The sequence below is a fragment of the Gopherus flavomarginatus genome, chromosome 1 (genome assembly GCF_025201925.1).
Source record: "Gopherus flavomarginatus isolate rGopFla2 chromosome 1, rGopFla2.mat.asm, whole genome shotgun sequence".
Classification (NCBI taxonomy): domain Eukaryota; kingdom Metazoa; phylum Chordata; order Testudines; family Testudinidae; genus Gopherus; species Gopherus flavomarginatus.
The window spans coordinates 83,593,364-83,614,440 of NC_066617.1; the positions used below are offsets into that span (position 1 = coordinate 83,593,364).

General features: G+C 45.8%; 2 protein-coding genes across 3 annotated transcripts in view; one reads left to right on the forward strand and one right to left on the reverse strand.

The window, feature by feature from the left end:
• Positions 1–17,336, reverse strand: part of CEP290 (centrosomal protein 290) — a 116,224-nt gene extending 98,888 nt beyond the window's left edge. The window contains exons 1-3 of the mRNA XM_050935966.1: positions 17,068–17,336; positions 470–592; positions 252–329 (exon numbers count right to left, since the gene is read on the reverse strand). Coding sequence (XP_050791923.1) covers positions 252–329; positions 470–571 — 180 coding nt within the window. The 5' untranslated portion in view covers positions 572–592; positions 17,068–17,336. The remainder of the gene's footprint in view (positions 1–251; positions 330–469; positions 593–17,067) is intronic.
• A 130-nt stretch (positions 17,337–17,466) lies between these two features.
• TMTC3 (transmembrane O-mannosyltransferase targeting cadherins 3) overlaps positions 17,467–21,077 on the forward strand; it is a 51,488-nt gene continuing 47,877 nt past the window's right edge. For both annotated transcript variants that reach the window (XM_050934728.1, XM_050934737.1), the window contains exon 1: positions 17,467–17,597. The gene's annotated coding sequence lies outside the window, so the exon portion shown is untranslated. The remainder of the gene's footprint in view (positions 17,598–21,077) is intronic.

Genomic DNA, 21,077 nt, shown 5'->3' on the forward strand with positions numbered 1-21,077 from the left:
GCTGGCTCTTTTAATTACACAGTCTGTTTTTCCATTCATCATACACACATGTAACTCCCAGGAGCACTTATGTGAAGCAACAAAGTGTGTGTGTGTCTTTCAGTACACTTGGGAGTTACATGTGTGTAGACAAAAGAACTGGGCCCTGACCTTCCCCGTGAAAATGGAAACAAATACTTTTATCTAAAAATAAATACATTAAGGCATTTTTAAAAGTTCATGTTGTTTTAAAAAATAAGATTAATACAAACCTTCATTAGTGACTGTGTAATTTTAAAAAGATGTACCACATGCTCAGAATTTTCATCTTTTAAGTCATTTCCTTCAACCTAAATATAGATGAGAATATGGTTTAGTTAAACATCAAGAAAATTAAATAAACACACTTAATACTACACATAACCTGTATTTTACCAGTTCAGGTTAATTAAAAATGAATAATGAAACTGTTAAAGTTCACTTTAAATACCTTGGATACAGTCACCAGCAAACTATCTGCCAGTTCTTCTTGACGAGGCAAATCATCAGCATCAATTCTCATAAGCTTCTTCCAATCTAAATTGGGTGGCATCTTGAATTTAAAATAGTTTTTCTGTAACAAAATAATCAAACACCAGTATTTATTACTATTTATGAACTTGTAGCTATGATTGTCAGAAGCAACGATGTGAATGGCAGAGACCGATGCTAAGAACCATCCACCAATCTCATAATGCAGTACATTGTGCTTCTCAGTGAACACACTGAGATCTTTGAATCAGATATTCCAGAAGGTAAATCTGCCTGTGGTAACAGAAAATCTCTTATATAACACCCAACAATTGCACTGTGAACATCTGATTACCCAGCATCCATTTCTATAAGACAGCAAAACTCTTGTGCTAGCTACTACCCTCATCTTTTCGCTTACTGTTCCTGTATCTATAAAATCCAGCAGTTAACCTGAAAGCTGGCCAGTTTGTTCTGAGGGTAATAAGAATGTGAAACAGTAAGTCTATCTATATGGAGCTTCTCTCCTGTCTATATCTATGTGTCATGGTGGCTTGCCACTGTATTGGACATGATGAGAAATGCCTGGACTATATCAATAAGACAAGTGTGAGTTTGTAGATTACTACATTCACCTTGGCTGTTCCTGCCATGTGCTGACAATAGCCCAAAAAGAGCATAGAATCATAGATAGATAGATCACAGATTGTTAGTGTTGGAAGGGACCTCAAGAGATCATCTTGTCCAACCCCTGCTCAAAGCAGGACCAATCCCCAAATCCCTAAATGGCCCCCTCAGGGACTGAACTCACAATGCTGGGTTTAGCAGGCCAATGCTCAAACCACTGAGCTATCCCTCCCCCCAATTAGGCAATTAGGCCCTGCTAAGTTTAAACACAGAAGCAGCATTTTTTAAAAATCTATATATTGCCTTAAGTTAGAAAGATGACAATTGTAGGGGTAAGATTGAGGAAGATTGGTGAGGAGCTAAGTGGCAGACCGAGTATGTGATTGACTGTGGGCAGAAGATGCAGGCTGTTCAGTGAACTTTGCCTGACAGACTTTCCTAAGATATGGTTTAGTACAGTTCAGCATGTTTTTGTCTGTAAACAAGTCAGTTTATATAATATGTACAATTTATGAATGCAATGAATGTAGCCAGCTGCTGGCCCCATATAACCCTGAGATAAGCGCAGGGGATATAACATCGTAGAGAACTCCCCTTGGTGGAGTCCTGCCTGGCCAGCTGTCCCAGACGGCCAGAATCCCCCGCAGCCCCTCTGCACGCCTCAGGGACGCCCCAGCAGCTTGGAGTGTAAGTTCTTCCCTCAGTAAAGCCTTGCTTATTATTCTCAGGCTGAGTGTCATTCTTTCACCGGTATCTCGGCCCCCTTTGCAGGCACAGCAACAATGCAGTAAAAAAAAAAAAAACCCAGAAACAAAAAACCAGAACAGTCATTATATTTAGTCCATTGCTGCAAGCTAACATACTGAATTGGGACAGATATTTTGCGCATGACAATCACCCTCTCAGGGCTGGTCTCCACTTATCGGGGGATTGACACATGGCGATCGATCCCCCAGGGGTCAATTTACTGGGTCTAGTGAAGACCAGCTAAATCAACCACCAATTGCTCTCCCGTTGACTCCAATACTCCACTGAAACCAGAAGCATAAGGTAAATCGATGGAAGAGTTTCTTCCGTCAACCCTGCGCAGTGTAGACACCACAATAAGTCGACCTAAGGTACGTCAACTCCAGTTACGTTATTCACATAGCTGGAGTTGCATAACTTAGGTCAACTTAGCCACATAGTGTAGACCTGCCTTCAGACATCCAACTTCTCCTACGTGCCCCAGTCTACAAAAAGAGAGAACTTTTGATGTCTTTTTAGCCCTCATACTCCCCACATCTGAGGCTGTGGGAATCTCACACATACTTCTGGGAATTGGCAAAACTTGTTCTGCATTACCTCAGCCCAGTCTAGAGTTTCACCAGCTTAACCTCCCTTTTTATACTGCACAGCCACACAACCTCAGCTGCCACTACCTTCCTCAAAGCATTCCTAGAATTGTCTCCGATGACTACATGAAAACTTTTCTACTCCAGCTGTTCAATTAAGTTATGAGGCAAATCATCTTTCCTTAGCCTCCAGTGACCTGCCAGCTATCTGTACTTCACATTTATTATCTCAGTTATATCATTTTTACAAATCTAAATCTAGTTTTATTGGCGAATCCTTAGACACCGAGCAAAAGTACATAAAGAGAGGGAGAAGAGATATATTCATTACTGCAGTATAATTCAGAAGCTCTATATTACTTGATTTCATATATTGGCCAGTATTAAAAAGTCTTTAATAGCCCATATGCATAATAAGCCATAGAAAAGAATGTAGGAATTGTGGGGAAATATATTCCATAACATTCTAGAGCAGTGGTGAGCAACCTGCGGCCTGCATGAGGCCTGTTAGGATAATCCGCTGTTGAGCTGAGAGACCGTATGTTTATGTTGACTGTCTGCAGGCAATCCACCCGCAGCTCCCAGTGGCTGTGGTTCACCGTTCCCAGACAATGGGAGCTGCAGGATGTGGTGACCACCACGTCTCTGTGGTCTGCACCACTTTCCACAGCTTGCATTGGCCGGGAATAGAGAACTGCGGCCACAGGGAGCTGCAGGCAGCCATGCCTGCAGATGGTCAACGTAAACAAACTGTCTCGCAGCCCGCCAGCGGATTACCCTTACTGGCCATGTGCAGTCCGTGGGCCACACGTTGCCCACCACTGTTCTAGAGTCAGTTTCTCTGTGTTTACTAAGTGTTCTGGAAAATATATATTATATATAATCAATCATTTTCCAAGGATGACATTACACATACATTATGCATATATTTCTGATCTTCTACTTCTCCTGCAGTATGCCAGGCAAAAGAAATTCAAGGACCTTTCGAAATGCTAGTCCTGCCCAGTTAATTAAGAGAAAAGAGATAAAGAGGGAAAAAATATTCTAAGCAGAAGGAGAAGATGGCGTGTCAGAGTAGCAGATGACCAAGGAAAACAAGAGGCTGAGACTGCAGATTAGGCAAATAGGCTATTGGCATCACGAAAAAATGGACCATGAGATGTAAACAAGGGGACAGGCCCACTTCCACAGACAGACAAATGACTGAGGGTTTTGCTGTGGAAGGGACAGTAAAACCCTCAATCAAGGACACATCCAAGAATAGAAGCACAGAATTATCTTCCAACAGCCCCACTCTAGCATTCTGCTGTGCAATTAGTCCTTCACTATCCTTCCACACATCTCTTGTCCTTCCTAATCCTTAATTAGCTAATGACTCAGGCATCACAAATCCCATTTACACAAACCTATAGGCTACTTTCATTTCAGGATACCAACTTTATGTCTGACCATGTAAGCAGGACCTGAATGAATTCTACTCTGACATCTAGTGATGAACTAAGGAAGAAGACTTCGGCAACCAACATTGTTTGCATAGATTGGCCTAGATGCGCAGGTGTTGGATTGCAAGTCACTTTGTTATTGGGTGCACTTTTGTTTATTAATAAACCCAAAGTAAGTGATTAATACCTGGGGAAGCAAATAGCTGTGCATCTCTATCAGTGATATAGAGGGTTTATACAGAGTAAAATGGATTTATTTGGGGTTTGGATTCCATTAGGAACTGGGTGTCTGGGTACTGGAGACAGGTAACCTGTTGAGCTGTTTTCACTTAAAGTCTGTAGCTTTGGGGGCGTGGTCCAGACCTTGAGTCTGTGTTGCAGCAGGCTAGCATGTCTCGCTCAACAAGACAGGATTCTGGAGTCCCAAGCTGGACCATTTGTTAACTTATGTCTTTTATATAGGCCTCAATCTTGCAATTAGTCCAAGTGGAAAGACCTCTGTGTTTGCATGAACAAATCTATTAATCCAATTATAGGATTGGGACTTTAAATTGTAAATTATTAGGAGCACTGATTGGGTCTTTTATATGTCCTGTAAATGCAAAGGACACTTTTGGGTGCAGTAAACCAAATAATGCTATACAGTATCAGTTTATTGATGATGGCACTTGCCAGAACATGCTGTGCTGGTTGTATTTGTAGTTGATCTCTTTACGGTAATGGATGAAGTCAAGGGTCCATGCTGATATTATTAGATCTGCTGCTCCACTGCACAGCGGTGGCCCTGGCCATCTGACATCTATGGTAGCGGGGCGTATGCCCTGGTAGGTCTAACCATGCTACAAAGGTGACGGACTATTCAATCCAGGGAGGGGGATCGCTCTCTCAGAAAGAGCACATCTCCTTCTCCTTAGAGGTTGAAGGCTGGCTAAACTTGAGGAGGTACGCATGCCTGCCCGCCTAGCCAGTGAGATGGTTTGAAGTTAACAGCTAAAACAACACGAGTAAATGGGTCTTAGTTCCCTGCACATAATCAAACCGTTCTATGGTGGCAGAGCGGAAAATGAGCGACGAGAGGCTGCTAAAAATGGCAGATGCTAGGCCAACAAGGAAAAAGGACAATGCTCGCTCTGTGTACTTACAATTGTAGGTCGCTGGCGAGGGAGGAAATGTTAAATCATCTGATGGAGGAGAAAAGGATAAGATGCGATATCCTTGGTGTCAGAGAAACCCAATGAAAGAAGGAGTTGGAAGTCAACTGGAAGGATGGAAGCACTGTGAGGCTCGGAAAGGGAGATAGCACTGGAAATGTTGGAGGAGTCGGATTTATCATCAGTAAGGACTGGTCTTTGAAAGTCATATCATGCCAGCTAATATCATCACATATTGGTGTGTTGCATCTTCAGATGAAGTCAAAAGCTACCCTCAAGGTCATCCAGGCTTATGCTCCCACAAGTGGAACAATTCTACCAAGAGCTCGAAAGAGCCCTCACACAAAAGTCTACTTACACTATCACGATGAGAGATTTTAACGCCAAGGTCGGGTGAGGGAAAGCTGGTGAAAAGTTTACAGGGAGATACGGCAGTGGCGAAAGGAATGAAAGAGGAGAAAGGCTGGTAGCGATGGCAGAAATAAAAGAACTGTACGTGGCAAACACCTAGTACAAAAAGAAGACCGCAAAAAGGTGGACATGGATCATGCCAAACACAAAAAGCAAGAATGAAATGAACTATATTTTAGTTAATAAAAGAAGCACCTTTTAAGACATCTCTGTGGTGCAGCCTTTCAACACCAGCAGTGACCACTGCCTGCTTAGCACGAAGTTGATTTTCGACGAAGCGGTGGAAAAGGCGACATTACAGATGGCAAATAGGAAACAGCGGCTGAAGACAATCGATGAAGCAAAGCTGAAGAAAGTGATTTCTGGGTTTGAATGGAGCCAGATGAAAAAGTGTGATGAGGACTACAGCATCTTTGCTGACAAGCTGAGATGTTGCATAAAAGCAGCTGAAATTGAAAAGCTGAAGAAGGGGAAGGGAAGATTCTCGAATGAAATGAAAAGCTTGTTGGAGAAGCGGAGAAATATGAAAAGGAGCTCGGATAACAACCTTGAGTACTCCATTCTGTACAAACTTATACAGCGAAAACTGAAGGATGATTTTAAGAACTTCCAGAAAGAAAAGCTCCTCAAAACAGCTGCATTATGCAAGAGCCTCAAGACATGCAAGCGGGAATTGACGCAATATAGATTGAGCGTAACAGCATTGAAGAACAAGGATGGAGAGACAGTAATCGACAGAGCAGTGATGAAGGAGGTCTGCAAGGACTTCTATACAGAAATGTTAATTCAAGAATCAATGTCCCTCTCCCAACGCTGCAAAAGTCAGAATAATCGTCAGTGAAGTCCGAAGTGCACTATACCAGAAGAAGAAGGGAAAAGCTCCAGGTAAAGACGGAATAACGTCAGAAATTATTTCTGCAGGAGGCGAAAAACTTTGGAAGGCCCTCGCTTTAAGATTCAGTCGATATCTTGAAGAAGGAAAAATACCATCAAGCTGGAAAGAGTCGAACACCATCTTGTTGCACAAGAAGGGCGATGGAGAAAATCTTAACAACTACTGCCCTATATGCCTGCTCTCTTACATCTATAAGCTCTTTACAAAGGTGATAACGAACCAAGTCTTGCAGATGAACAACAGTCAAGAGAGGAAACAGGGTTTTGAAGAAATTTTATCACGATCGACCATATATTTACCCTTAACCAGCTCCTAGAAAGAGCGAGGGAATACAAACTCCCACTGTGCATTTGCTTTCGTCGACTATGAAAAGGCCTTGAATAGCATCGAGTTTAACGCAATATTAAAAGCGCTCACAGAGCAGGGTATTAACACACAGTATATCAGTTGTTGACGGAAGTGAATACTGGATGTACAACAGACATTACTCTCCTCAAAACTCCACTACGCATCCTAATCAAGAAAGGTGTAAAGCAAGGAGATACAATTTCACCAAAACTATTCACCGCCTGCCTTGAAATGGTTATGAACGAGAACAATTGGAGGAGCAGTGTCAACATAAACAGAGAATGATTATCTCATCACAGATTCGCGGATGACATCATACTAATTGAAAGCACCAACCAACTGCAGAGCATCCTACGAAGAAAAGCACTCAGGTTGGCCTGAAGTTGAACGGCTGCAAAACGAAATAGATGCATTCAGACATCTTACAAAAAGCCCGAATAATGGTAACAGAAGAAGTGGAACGTACATATATTTGGGCTAAGAAGTTAATACGTGCCAAGATCTAAACAGAGAACTCTCGCAAGGATTCGGGCAGGATGATGTACGTTTAATTCCATCTAGGACGTCCTCAAAGGAAAAATCAACAAGACCACACATTCAAATATCTTCAATTCAACAGTGCTGCCAGCCATACTGTATGGCAGTGTGGAAGTAGAGCAAGAACTGACAGGAATTTGAAGGGAACTTCAATGCAAATAGTCACCTCTGAGAGCAAGAGTCAGACTAGCTGTTATTCTAATAATGTGAGATTTGTAGAAACGAGGATTATGTGAGGTGAATGGGAAAGAACTGTGTGAAAAGTTGTTGCAACCTTGTGTTAGATATGGAATGTAGACCGTAGTCTAAATAGAAGTGAGAAAAATAAGATATCAAGATGACCTATGTATATACAAAATGCAGCTGTTGCTTATTATTTTATGTAACAAAAGGTATAAATGCTTGCTGTAATTGTTTACCTGTAAAGAGAGACCTGTCAAGGAGGGGGAAACCCTGCGTCCTAGTGCACTCTCTCCATCTGTGCAATTGCTTGAGAATAAAGTATCTGACTTTGCTGCACCCAACCAGAGAGAGAGAACTGTGTTTTTCTCCGACAGCAATGAAACATGGGCACTGATGAAGAGAGAAGAGCAGCAGCTGTTGGTAGCTGAAAGGACACTGGAATGAGCTATGTTGGGAATTTCCCTTCTGGATCGCATCACAAATGAAATGATCGGAGAACGCAGCAGTGTGAAAGATATTGTCATGGAAAGCACATATAACAAGATGCGATGGGAGGGCCACACAGCATGGCTCACGGACAATAGGTGGACCGCAATCATTGCTGAGTGGTACCCGCGAGAATAGAAAAGACCACCACATCGGCCTCCAAGAAGATGGGAAGATGACATTGTTAAGCACTTCGGACGAACGTGGAGAAGAAAGGCAAGAGTGCGAGAAGAATGGCGGACCTGTTGTGATTGGCACAGTCTTAACGACAGCTGAAGACTGATTGATCCAGGTGATCTGCTGCTTTGGATACAAATGATCATGAGGTGTTGTTGACCAACTTGCCTGTGGACCTATGTGGCAGTAGATGGGGCTGATTTTAGATGGCTTGGGGTTCTCAAATGGCTCTTCTTTCCTAAGAGTCATCTCATACAGGACTCTATTTAGTTAACCCTTTTCTTCAGTGTACAGTATGTATAGGATCATTGAGAGGGTATGTGAGGAGATATGGCTTGTGATGTCATCAGTATGCTGATGACACACAACTTTGACTTCTATTTATATCTCAGCCAGTTAGAGTGGCAAACTGCATTACCTTGTAGCTGTTTGAAATTGGAGCATTGTTGAGACGTAGTTCAATCCAATATGACTTGAATATAACACATTATAGTTAATATAGTCCAATACTTTAAGTGAAGTGTAGAGAATGGATAAGCAAGTTCTACTGATGGCACCATCTGTGACCTAGGAATCTCTGAGTGTCAACTGGCAGAGGGCACAGGGGGTGCAGAGAGTTTTACAGGTATCTGCTGGGTTAGATGTTTGCATAGTTCACTAAAGGGTGGCATGTGAGCTCTCTACCAAGAGCCAGTATCACACTAGTCATCCTAATCATTGCCAAATGTATGTCAGGATAATATTTCAGAAATTATCCATCTATACTGTGAATGATGTTCTTAAGATAGGCAGATCACCAGAAGGTGACATGCTACAGAAAGGTTCACCTCGCTGTCCGGTCATTGTACACCAGTGGTTCTCAATCTATGTAACATTATAGACTCATAGACTCTAGGGTCAGAAGGGACCAATATGATCATCTAGTCTGACCTCCTGCACAAAGCAGGCCACAGAACCCTACCCATCCACTTCCATAACAAACCCCTAACTTATGTCCGAGTTATTGAAGTCTTCAAATTGTGGTTTGAAGACCTCAAGCTGCAGAGAATCCACCAGCAAGTGACCCATGCCCCAAGCTGCAGAGGAAGGCGAAAAACCTCCAGGGCCTCTGTCAATCTGCCCCGGAGGAAAATTCCTTCCTGACCCCAAATATGGCGATCAGCTAAACCCTGAGCATGTGGGCAAGACTCACCAGCCAGCACTCAGGAAAGAATTCTCTGCAGTAACTCAGATCCCATCCCATCTAACATCCCATCACAGACCACTGGGCATACTTATCTGCTGATAATCAAAGATCAATTGCCAAAATTAAGCTATCCCATCATACCATCCCTTCCATAAACTTATCAAGCTTAGTCTTAAAGCCAGATATGTCTTTTGCCCCCACTACTCCCCTTGGAAGGCTGTTCCAGAACTTCACTCCTCTAATGGTTAGAAACCTTCGTCTAATTTCAAGTCTAAACTTCCTAGTGTCCAGTTTATACCCATTTGTTCTTGTGTCTACATTGGTACTAAACTTAAATAATTCCTCTCCCTCCCTAATATTAATCCCTCTGATATATTTATAAAGAGCAAGCATATCCCCCCTCAGCATTCTTTTGGCTAGGCTAAACAAGCCAAGCTCTTCGAGTCTCCTTTCATAAGGCAGGTTTTCCATTCTTCGGATCATCCTAGTAGCCCGTCTCTGAACCTTTTCCAGCTTGAATTCATCCTTCTTAAACATAATTCATCCTTCTTAAACATTGTGGGCTGCATATACAGCTCTCTATGTGTTATGTGGGCAGCATCCACAAAATATGCATGATATCTGTATGGCCCTGAGGATGTCACACGGGCCGCAGATGTATGTTGACTGGGCCACAAGCAGCCCACGGGCTGAGAACCATTGTTGTATACTGACAGGTTTCAGAGTAGAAGCCGCGTTAGTCTGTATCCGCAAAAAGAAAAGAAGTACTTGTGGCACCTTAGAGACTAACAAATTTATTTCAGCATAAACTTTCGTGGGCTACAGCTCACTTCTTCGGATACATAGAATGGAACACACAGACAAGAGATATTTATACAGAGAACATGAAAAGGTGGAAGTATGCATACCAACAGGAAGAGTCTAATCAATTGAGATGAGCTATCATCCAAGAGAAAAAAATCTTTTGAAGTGATAATTGAGATGACCCATAGAAGGTGTGAAGAGAACAGAACATAGGGAAATAGATTCAATTAGTGTAATGACCCAACCATTCCCAGTCCCTGTTTAAACCTAAGTTAACCGTATCTAATTTGCATATTAATTCAAGTTCAGCAGTCTCTCTTTGGAGTCTGTTTTTGAAGTTTTTTTGTTGCAAAATTGCCACCTTCAAGTCTGTCACTGAGTGGTTAGAGAAGCTGAAGTGTTCTCCCACTGGTTTTTGAATGTTATGATTCCTGATGTCAGATTTGTGTCCATTTATTCTTCTGCGTAGAGACTGTCCGGTTTGGCCAATGTACATGGCAGAGGGGCATTGCTGGCACATGATGACATATATCACATTGGCAGATGTGCAGGTGAACGAGCCCCTGATGGAGTGGCTGATGTGATGAGGTCCTATGATGGTGTCATCTGAATAGATATGTGGACAGAGCTGACATCAGGCTTTGTTGCAAGGATAGGTTCCTGGGTTAGTGTTTATGTTGTATGGTATGCGGTTGCTGGTGAGTATTTGCTTCAGGTTGGGAGGCTGTCTGTAAGCGAGGACTGGCCTGTCTCCCAAGATCTGTGAAAGTGAGGAATCATCTTTAAGGATAGGTTGTAGATCTTTGATGATGCGCTGGAGAGGTTTTAGTTGGGGGCTGTAGGTGATGGCTAGTGGCGTTCTGTTATTTTCTTTGTTGGGCTTGTCCTTTAGTAGGTAGCTTCTGGGTACTATTCTGGCTCTGTCAATCTGTTTTTTCACTTCAGCAGGTGGGTATTGTAGTTTTAAGAATGCTTGATAGAGATCTTGTAGGTATTTATCTCTGTCTGAGGAATTGGAGCAAATAGGGTTGTATCTTAGAGCTTGGCTGTAGACAATGGATCGTGCGTTGAGTCCTGGATGGAAGCTGGAGGCATGTCGGTAAGTATAGCGGTCAGTGGGTTTCCGGTATAGGGTGGTGTTTATGTGATCATGTGCTAATAAGCGATTGTGCTAATCACATCAGCCACGCCATCAGGGGCTCGTTCACCTGCACATCTACCAATGTGATATATGCCATCATGTGCCAGCAATGCCCCTCTGCCATGTACATTGGCCAAACTGGACAGTCTCTACGCAAAAGAATAAATGGACACAAATCTGACACCAGGAATCATAACATTCAAAAACCAGTGGGAGAACTCTTCAACCTCTCTAACCACTCAGTGCTTGGCTACACTGGAGAGTTGCAGCGCTGGTGGTAGCTTTACAGCGCTGCAACTCACTCACTGTCCACACTTGCAACGCACATACAGTGCTGTATCTCCCTGGCTACAGCGCTGGTTGTACTCCACCTCGGCCTGGGGAATAATGACTATAGCGCTGGTGATGCAGCGCTGCTCCGCCAGTGTGGCCACCAAAAGCACTGTTATTGGCCTCCAGAGGTATTCGGAGGTATCCCAGAATGCCTGTTCAGCCACTTTGCTCATCAGTTCGAACTCTACCGCACTGACCTCAGGTGACCAAGCGTCAGACCCGCTCTTTAAATGCCTTGGGAATTTTAAAAATCCCCTTCCTGTTTGCTCAGCCAGGTGTAGAGTGCAATCAGTGAATCTTTCCAGGTGACCATGGCTCCACGTGGCAAACGAGCCCCAGCATGGAGCAATGGCGAGTTGCTGGACCTCATCAGTGTTTGGGGGGAGGAAGCTGTGCACTCTCAGCTGCGCTCCAGCCGTAGGAATAACGATACATATGGGCAGATATCAAGGGCCACGCTGGAAAGGGGCCATGACCGGGACACGCTGCAGTGCAGGGTTAAAGTGAAGGAGCTGCAGAGTGCCTACTGCAAAGCCCACAAGAAAACCGCTGCTCCGGCGCTGCCCCCACGACCTGCCGTTTTTACAGAAGAGCTGGACGCGATACTTGGGGGTGACCCTACCTCCACTCCAAGGACCACGATGGACACTTCAGAGCGGGGGGGAGGAGAAGGAAAGCGAGAGTGAGGGTACTGGGGTGGGGGGAGACACCCCGTAGTCCCAGGAGGCATGTAGCCAGGACTCTTCTCAAGCCAAGAGGAAGGTAGCCAGTCAGAGCAGCCAGTACTTGGTGGAGGACAAACAGAGAAGCATGCCTAGATGCGGAACAGCGCATTGATGTGGTCTATCACATCGTGGTAATCAGCCTCGTTAATCTCTTCAAAAGTTTCAGCCAGAGCGTGGGCAATGCGCTTGCGTAGGTTTCTTGGGAGAGCCACTGTGGTCCTTGTCCCAGTCAGGTTAACGCGTCCGCGCCACTGTGCCGCGAGAGGTGGGGAGACCATTGCAAGACACAGGCAAGCTGCACAGGGGCCAGGGCAGAATCCGCATTGCAGTAGAAGACCCTCCCGTGCTTCCCAGATGACCCGCAGCAGCGAGATACCTTCCAGGATAAACTCCTATGGAAAATGTTGGGATAGTGTTCAGTGTAGGTGCCCCCGGCAGCTGTTTGCTTTCCCCAATGCACAGAAACCCCGAGGACAGTACAGCCCTGAAACAATCAGTCCCTCTTACTCACCATTTCAGGGCTCCTGTGGGTTATGTGCACTCTCTTTGGGATGGGAAAATTATGCTATTGTGAAGACTGTTACCCTCCTTAACTGCGGGGGAATAACTGTCTGGTATAAACAATGCTGCCTCTGTTAAGTGTTGCATTTTTGCCTTTACAGATGCAACCTTGAGATCTTGGCTGCCCATGTTATCAATGGCTGAAAGACTACAAAACCTCTGGAAGAAGCCGCAAAAAAGCAAAGAAGACATGCTGCAAGTTATGTAGCACTCTGTCACAGAGAAACAAAAAGTGCAGGACTGGAGGGAAAGGGAAAGTAGGATCCGCCAGAGAAATGCAGCGGACAGGAAGAAAAGCACAAAACAGCTGATAAGCATCCTGGAGCACCAAGCAAACTCTATCCAGGCACTCGTAGCCATGCAGGCGAAGCACTACCACACCCGCGACCTCCGCCGCCCTTGTCCCAAAGCTCTTTCCCTTGTGTCCCAATGTCAGCTCCAAACCCTCTTCCCCAGCATCCAGGATCTTACCACCACCACCAGCTGCCTCCAACACCTGTACATTCACCAAGCAGCCCTGAGAACTACGACCCTTACCCTCTGCACTCAACCCCCATCATCATGCAGTATAGCCATCCTGAAGTGCAGCAGTCATTGCACAGTACTCCAGACAGGACATATTCAAACCTGTGACTGTACAGTTCCCCACCCCACCGCCCTGCCCTTTTAGGTTCCCAAAAAGTTGTGTGTCTGTCAATAAAGTTATTTTCTTTTCAATAAATGAATTCTTGGCTTTGAAAAGAGTCTTTATTATTGCAGAAAGTCAAAGATATCTTAGCTCAGGAAAGAAACAGGCACTGCAAATCAGCTTAGCAAACAGAGATTCCTACTAACATTGTAACCACTGCACTTCACTCCTGTGCAAGGCACCAAACATTACTGTTGGTTTTCAGCCTCAAATTCCTCCCTCAAGGCATCCCTAATCCTTGCAGCCCTGGGCTGGGGCTCTCTAGTAGCCCTGCTCTCTGGCTGCGCAAATTCAGCATCCACGCATTGAACCTCGGAAGTCCATGCCTGACTGAATCTTTCACCCTTCCTTTCACAAATATTATGGAAGGTACAGCACGCGGATATAACCGCGGGGATGCTGCTTTCCCCCAACTCCAGTTTCCCATACAGAGATCGCCAGCGCCCTTTAAACGGCTAAAAGCACACTCCAAAGTCATTCGGCACCAGCTCAGCCTGTAGTTGAACCAGTCCTTGCTGCTTTCAAGGCTCCTTATGTACGGTTTCATGAGCCACGGCATTAATGGGTAAGCGGGGTCTCCAAGGATCACAATGGGCATTTCGACGTTCCCTACTGTGATCTTCCAGTCTGGGAAAAAAGTCCCAGCCTGCAGCTTCCTGAACAGGCCACTGTTCCGAAAGATGCGGGCGTCATACACCTTTCCGGGCTAGCCTGTGTTAATGTCAATGAAATGCCCACGGTGATCCACAAGCACCTGGAGAACCATGGAGAAATACCCCTTCTGATTAACGTACTTGGATGCTAGGTGGGGTGGTGCCAGAATAGGAATATGCGTCCCATTTATCACCCCTCCACAGTTAGGCAAACCCATTTGAGCAAAGCCATCCACAATGTCCTGCACATTCCCCAGAGTCATGGTTCTTCTTAGCAGGATGCGATTAATGGCCCTGCAAACTTGCATCAACACGATTCCAACGGTCGACTTTCCCACTTCAAACTGGTTCCTGACCGACTGGTAGGTGTCTGGAGTTGCCAGCTTCCAGATTTCAATAGCTACGTGCTTCTCCACCGGCAGGGCAGCTCTCAATCTCATGTCCTTGCGCCGCAGGGTGGGGGTGAGCTCAGCACACAGTCCCATAAAAGCGGCTTTTCTCATCCGAAAGTTCTGCAGCCACTGCTCGCCATCTCAGACTTCCACGACGATGTGATCCCACCATGCAGTGCTTGTTTCCCGAGCCCAAAAGCGGCGTTCCACGGTGCTGAGCATGTCCGTGAATGCCACAAGCAATTTCGTGTCGCACTCATTATGCGACTCACAATCATCATCGGACTACTCACTGTCACTTTGGATCTTAAGGAATAGCTCAACTGCCAAATGTGATGTGCTGGCAAGACTCGTCAGCATACTTCTCAGCAGTTTGGGCTCCATTTCCCACAGAAATCGCGCTGCACAGAAACCGTTGAAACAGGCAAGATGGTGCCAAACATGGACGGAAAAACAGGGATTGCTAGGATGTGAAGCGATGCATCACGGGGCGTTGGGACAGGAAGCAGAATGACCCACATCCTCCGCCCCCTTCCCACAACTCACGGCACCAGAATGGGAAGAGGTGCTCTGTGGGATAGCTGCTCATAATGCACCACTCCCAACACCGCTGCAAATGCTGCAAAAGTGGCCACACTGCAGCGCTGATAGCTGTCAGTGTGGCCACACTGCAGCACTTTCTCTACACAGCTGTACGAAGACAGCTTTAACTCCCAGCAGTGCACACCTGCAAGTGTAGCCACACCCTCAGTGACAGACTTGAAGGTGGCAATTTTGCAACAAAAAAACTTCAAAAACAGACTCCTAAGAGAGACTGCTGAACTCGAATTAATATGCAAATTAGATACAATTAACTTAGGTTTAAACAGAGACTGGGAACGGTTAGGTCATTACACTAATTGAATCTATTTCCCTATGTTCAGTTCTCCTCACACCTTCTATGGGTCATCTCAATTATCACTTCAAAAGTTTTTATTTTCCTGCTGATGACAGCTCATCTCAATTGATTAGACTCTTCCTGTTGGTATGCATACTTCCACCTTTTCATGTTCTCTGTATGTATAAATATCTCTTGTCTGTGTGTTCCATTCTATGTATCCGAAGAAGTGAGCTGTAGCCCACGAAAGTTTATGCTGAAATAAATTTGTTAGTCTCTAAGGTGCCACAAGTACTCCTGTTCTTATTGTTGTATACTGTCCACTTTATAATGGCAGTGGTTTATTTGCATAGTGACTGTGATACCAGTGGAAAGATACTGTAAATTTCCTCTCGTAAATTTCACAAAGAAATAAACAGCAGGATGGGATCCCGTTTACAAGTAAAGACAGTGGATTGTGGTGGCATAGCCAAGAGTGGAGAGGTATACTTGGCATACCTAGCATACCTTCATACCTAGCAGACAGTAAGTCATCTCTCATGAAAAAGGGATCACAGCCTGCCTGCCTGGCAAGTGCCGGTGAACAATATTTTATGAAGTATCAGAGGGGTAGCCATGTTAGTCTGGATCTGTAAAAGCAGCAAAGAGTCCTGTGGCACCTTATAGACTAACAGACGTATTGGAGCATGAGCGTTCGTGGGTCAATACCCACTTCGTCAGATGTATTCACTCACGAAAGGTCATGCTCCAATACGTCTGTTAGTCTATAAGGTGCCGCAGTACTCTTTGCCAATATTTTATGAGGCATGAGTGTATCTTGTTAATTAAGACTAAACCCTAGAATGTATGTTATGCATGTTAGTTTATTTTATATGTAACCCTTTGTTTCCGATACCTCAACTTGCTATCCCTGGAATCTCTATACTTAGTTATGTTTAGAGTGAAAACAAAAGTTGATTCATCTAAGTGACGAGCATTAAGAGGAGTGATGTAAGGTAACCAGTAAGTTAAGATGTACTGGTTCTTTGGAAGCAGCAAATCTGTGAATAATGCAAGCGCCCCGGGGACCTGGGGCTGGACACTCTAGGAGATGCTCAGAGGGCTTGAGGGAGCTGGCACAATCAAGGCTTCCTCAGGCTAATGAGAAGTGGCAGTAACCCTGGGTACCCGAGAAGCATTACATCATCAGAGGCCCAATGGCTTTGCATCTTTTCTATTTGCCAGGAACGTTTTTAAAGGCTTGACACGCACCCCGTGGTTCCCTCACACGCCACCAGATCCTGTGGATCTTCCCCATCAGCGTGTGCCAGCCCAGCGCAGGGCAGTCTCCGCTCGCACACAGCCTCCCCCGGCAAGAGCCGTGCTCTTGTCCACGCAGACGAGGCCGTCCCACGGTGCGTGGCCGCGCTCTCTGCAGGGAGGCAGCTGCGCTCTCCCACCCGACCACAGCCCGGGCCCCGTGGATGGGGGACGTGGGGAAAAGACGGGGGACGCCGCTGTCCCCCCAACTGCGCCCCAGGCCCACCGGCGGCCTCCCCCCGTGCCCGGCAGCTCGCCTCCCCCGCGCCCCGCCCCGCCCCGCCCCGCCCCATCCCATCCCCCCACTGCCGCGCCCGCCTGCCCTCACCCCTCTCCGTGGAAGCTACTGCGAGCAACAGCTGCTGCTAGGCGACGCCATCAAACATTGCCCTGCGGCCGCGCTCAGCCAGAGCGGGGGAGACCCGGATACACGCAAACCCCGATCGAATCAAAACTCCCGAGGGACTACAAGCCCCAGCGTGCACAGCGGACCTTGCGGAGACTACCACTCCCGGCATGCAACGCGCCACAAAGGGCGAGGACCGCTCTCAATGGCACAGAAGACCACGCTGTCCAAGGAGGAATCCCCCAAGCCTAAATCCAAGACTCCCTTTCCCACCATGCCATGCGGCCTCACCGAGACTACAGGTCCCAGTGCCTCAGGCTACTTCAAGCCAGCCTGCAGGCTGGGACCTGTAGTCTGGAGGGATAAGTCCCGGCATCCTTCGGGCAGGCGCTGGCTCTGCGCTTGCGCAGCTCAGAAGGGCGCGTCCCCGCTATCCGTAGCACGGGCTCACTGGCGGCGGAGCGAGTTATGGGCATTGGCAGCAGGGAGAGCTCGTTATCTTACGGCGCCAGGTAGGGGAGCGCTGCGCGGGCGCGGCGATGGGGGCGGCCGAGCTGGGACCTCCCCCAGGCCCGTGGGGGGGAGGGGATTCGGCAAGGTGGGTGATGCCGCCCGCGGTCACTCGCCGGGGAGGGGCTGCTCGCCCCGCGCCGCGATGTGCTCGCCCCGCGCCGCGATGTGCTCGCCCCGCGCCGCGATGTGCTCGCCCCGCAGTTCTCCCCCGGCTCTTGCGCGCCCGTTGCCGCCCCGCGGTGGGCAGCGCGGCGGGCCCAGCCTCAGAGCCGCCCCTGCTTTGAGTCTTGTCTCAGAGCCGGCTGCGAGGTCCCTGTACCACCACGGGTCCGGGTCCTTCCCGGCCTGCCTCAGCCGTACACCCCTTCCCGCCCGCAGACCAGGGGTCTGCCCCGGCTCCGGCCCCCTAATGACCTCTCCCCACAGCTCCGCTCCCGGGAGAGGCTGCAGTGCAGTGCCACTGCCCACATATAGCCGGCATGCTGTGACTGGGCCCTCCTTGGGACAGGGGCCAGTTTCTTGAGCTGTGCAGTGCCTGGCCCAGCAGCGATCCCTTACCTCAATACAAATAAGCCATAGAAAACGTTAGGATATTCAGAACAAGAAAAAACCCAGTAGCATATAGCCCTCAAAGCTGAGCTTTCTCATTATTGTTCCTGCCTTGCAAGTGGATCTGTAGCTGTTAGTTTTTCCGTATTCTTCTTTGTATGTACTGTTACATTTTGATGCTCAACCATGCCTGGAACAATTTAGGTTATTTGACTCTCCCTATGTGCATACATGCCTCATCCTGATTGTAACCCCTCTCATCCTCGAGGGAGTGCTCAAATTCTATTACAGCTTCCTCAGAAGTCACTTTCACTTTTTTCTAGGCATGAAGTTGCAGGTAACCAATCCCAGTTGAAACAAAAGCAATGCTTAGGCCACTGTAGTGCTGTAGAGTAGGCATTTCGTGTATCAACGGGAAGGATTTGTCCATCAGTGGAGTTAATCCACCTCTCAGGGTACCTATGTCTGCTTAGGTTGACCTTAAGAACGTAGAAAAATTCTTAATGACATCGCAAAGGGTGCACAATTTTTCACAAACCTGAGGGATATAGCTATGTAGATCTAATTTTTAGGTCTATACTAGGTCTTATTTAGCTGGGTGGGAGCAGGAGGGGAATATACAGAAATCCAGAGAAAACTGTAACAAACGTCACAGTGACTTAACTAAGTTAAGTGAGTTGGCATCATAATGGCAAATGACATTGTGTGTAGGTAAATGCAAAATAATGCATACTGAAAAGAAGTATCAAACTATTCATATGTCCTAGAGCAGTGGTTCTCAAACTAGGGCCGCTTCTTGTTCAGTGAAAGTTCCTGGCAGGCTAGGCCGGTTTGTTTACCTGCCACGTCCACAGGTTTGCCCAGTCCAGGCCAATGGGGGCTGCAGGAAGCAGCGCGGGCCTAGGGATGTTCTGGCCGCCCTTCCTGCAGCCACCATTGGCTTGGAGCGGCGAACCGCGGCCAGTGGGAGCCGTGATCGACTGAACCTGCAGATGCCGCAGGTAAACAGACTGGCTCGCCAAGGGCTTTCCTTGAACAAGCATCAGCTCTAGTTTGAGAACCACTTCCCTACAGGGTTCCGAGTCTACTATCCATTCCTGTGGGAATACTTCGGCAAAAAAATTAAAAATTCTGCACGCTAACCAAACTCTAAACCAGACTTTCTTTGAAGATTAGAAATGCTGGTTTATAGAGCTTTCTGGTTGGTACGGGGCGGGATAATACAGCTTTTATTGTATAAGGAACAGAATGGAGAATCCTACCGCAGATATCCCATAAATCTAGATGTTGCCTCAACTAGTAAATTGCAGTACTGGTCCCCCAGTTTCAAAAAGAATATTGTAGATTGACGGAGGGCTTGGAGAAAGGTAAAGAAACTATCAGAAGGATGGAAAAACTGTTATGAGAGATTGAAAAGACTAGGAGTGATTACCTCAGAAAGGGGCTGAACAAGAAGGAATAGGATAAAGTATACAAAATAATGAATGGTCCAGAGAAGGTGGACTGGAAGCTTTCGTTCTCTGTCTCATCATACGATGAAAAGTGGGGCAATCTGTGAAATTAAAAACACCAGATTTAAAACTAATAAATGCAGCATATAATTAAACTGGTGGAAGTTGTAGCCACAGGCTGTTGGTGAAACCTAAGGCTTAGAAGAGCTCTGCTTCTTTTGGAAAGAATTAAAGTTAGTAACTGTTTATTGTTAATGTTTTCTGTTGAGAGTTTCTGAAAGAAATCAATGAAATTGGAATATATCTGAACCCTCAAATACTGAGTAGATGTAAACTATATGTAATGTTTTTCAAGAGTTAGAACTCCAGCACAAAAACTTGCTACAGGTTACTTAACAGTCCTAGTGTCTGTGGAATTTTAATGGAGACCTATTCGTGTCAGGTTCCCACACAGTTTTGAAAAACGCTGAGTGACTCAAACTGGTATTCACCTATGTAAAAGTGTGTGTGGTGCTGGACCATGAACTGTTCTTAATGCACTTCTGTGCTGGAATTACTTTACTATCTTTACACAGAACTTAAAGAGGTTTATTAGAGCAGTAAAGTATTCTGGGAATAATATAAAAGACTTGCTATACAAGACTTATACACTATATACAAGACTTACACAATTTAAATGTATTTCCCTTCTACCATTTGCATATAGAATAACCAAAGGTGTAAAATAGTAAATGTGTGAAAAAAGTGGTAAATGCTACAAAACCAGCAGAAGAGGAATATTCAGTCCACTTCCAGTTGTATAAAATTGGTTCTCAATTAATTCAAGGTCTGACTGATCAATATAAGCCCAATTTTTTTTTTCTGCAAGATTCCATAGTAGAAATGATGTTGCAGAGAGCTTGCTTCCCACAGGATTGCTAACTGTGGATAGCTGTACCATACTTTGCGTTGCAATAGCATTTCTATCTAAACATGAATTTTCTAACTTCTCCACACAGGTAGTCAGATCAACTTGAAAACTGACATGCAAATTCAGGCTAGTGTTTATGGTTTAAATTTCGGGCTGTTTGGTCTAGAAGTTCCTGGATACACTCTAAAGTCCTACTCCTTATTCCCCTTATGGCCTGTTTTTCTAAATTCAATTTTCTTAACCATTTTTGTTGGGATGGAGGGGGGAATATCTGTGGGAAACAACCAAATGAAATTTTATCACTGGCTTTCCCCTATTGATATCTGGTGTTCATTACAAAGGATAACTTGTGAAATCTTAGAAATAAAACTGTTATTAAACTTTATTTCTGTTTCTAGAGTAGTATGCCAAACATTGTTGTGCTGGCATTCTATGCTAGAACACTGTACATGGAGGGATTGAGACCCCTTGCACACAAAATACCCACTAGTTTAGGGGAAAGTCCCCTGGGTGAGAGCCAGAAGACCATGAATTAAAGTCTTCTCTTTAGCTGGCAATATTCCTTTGCC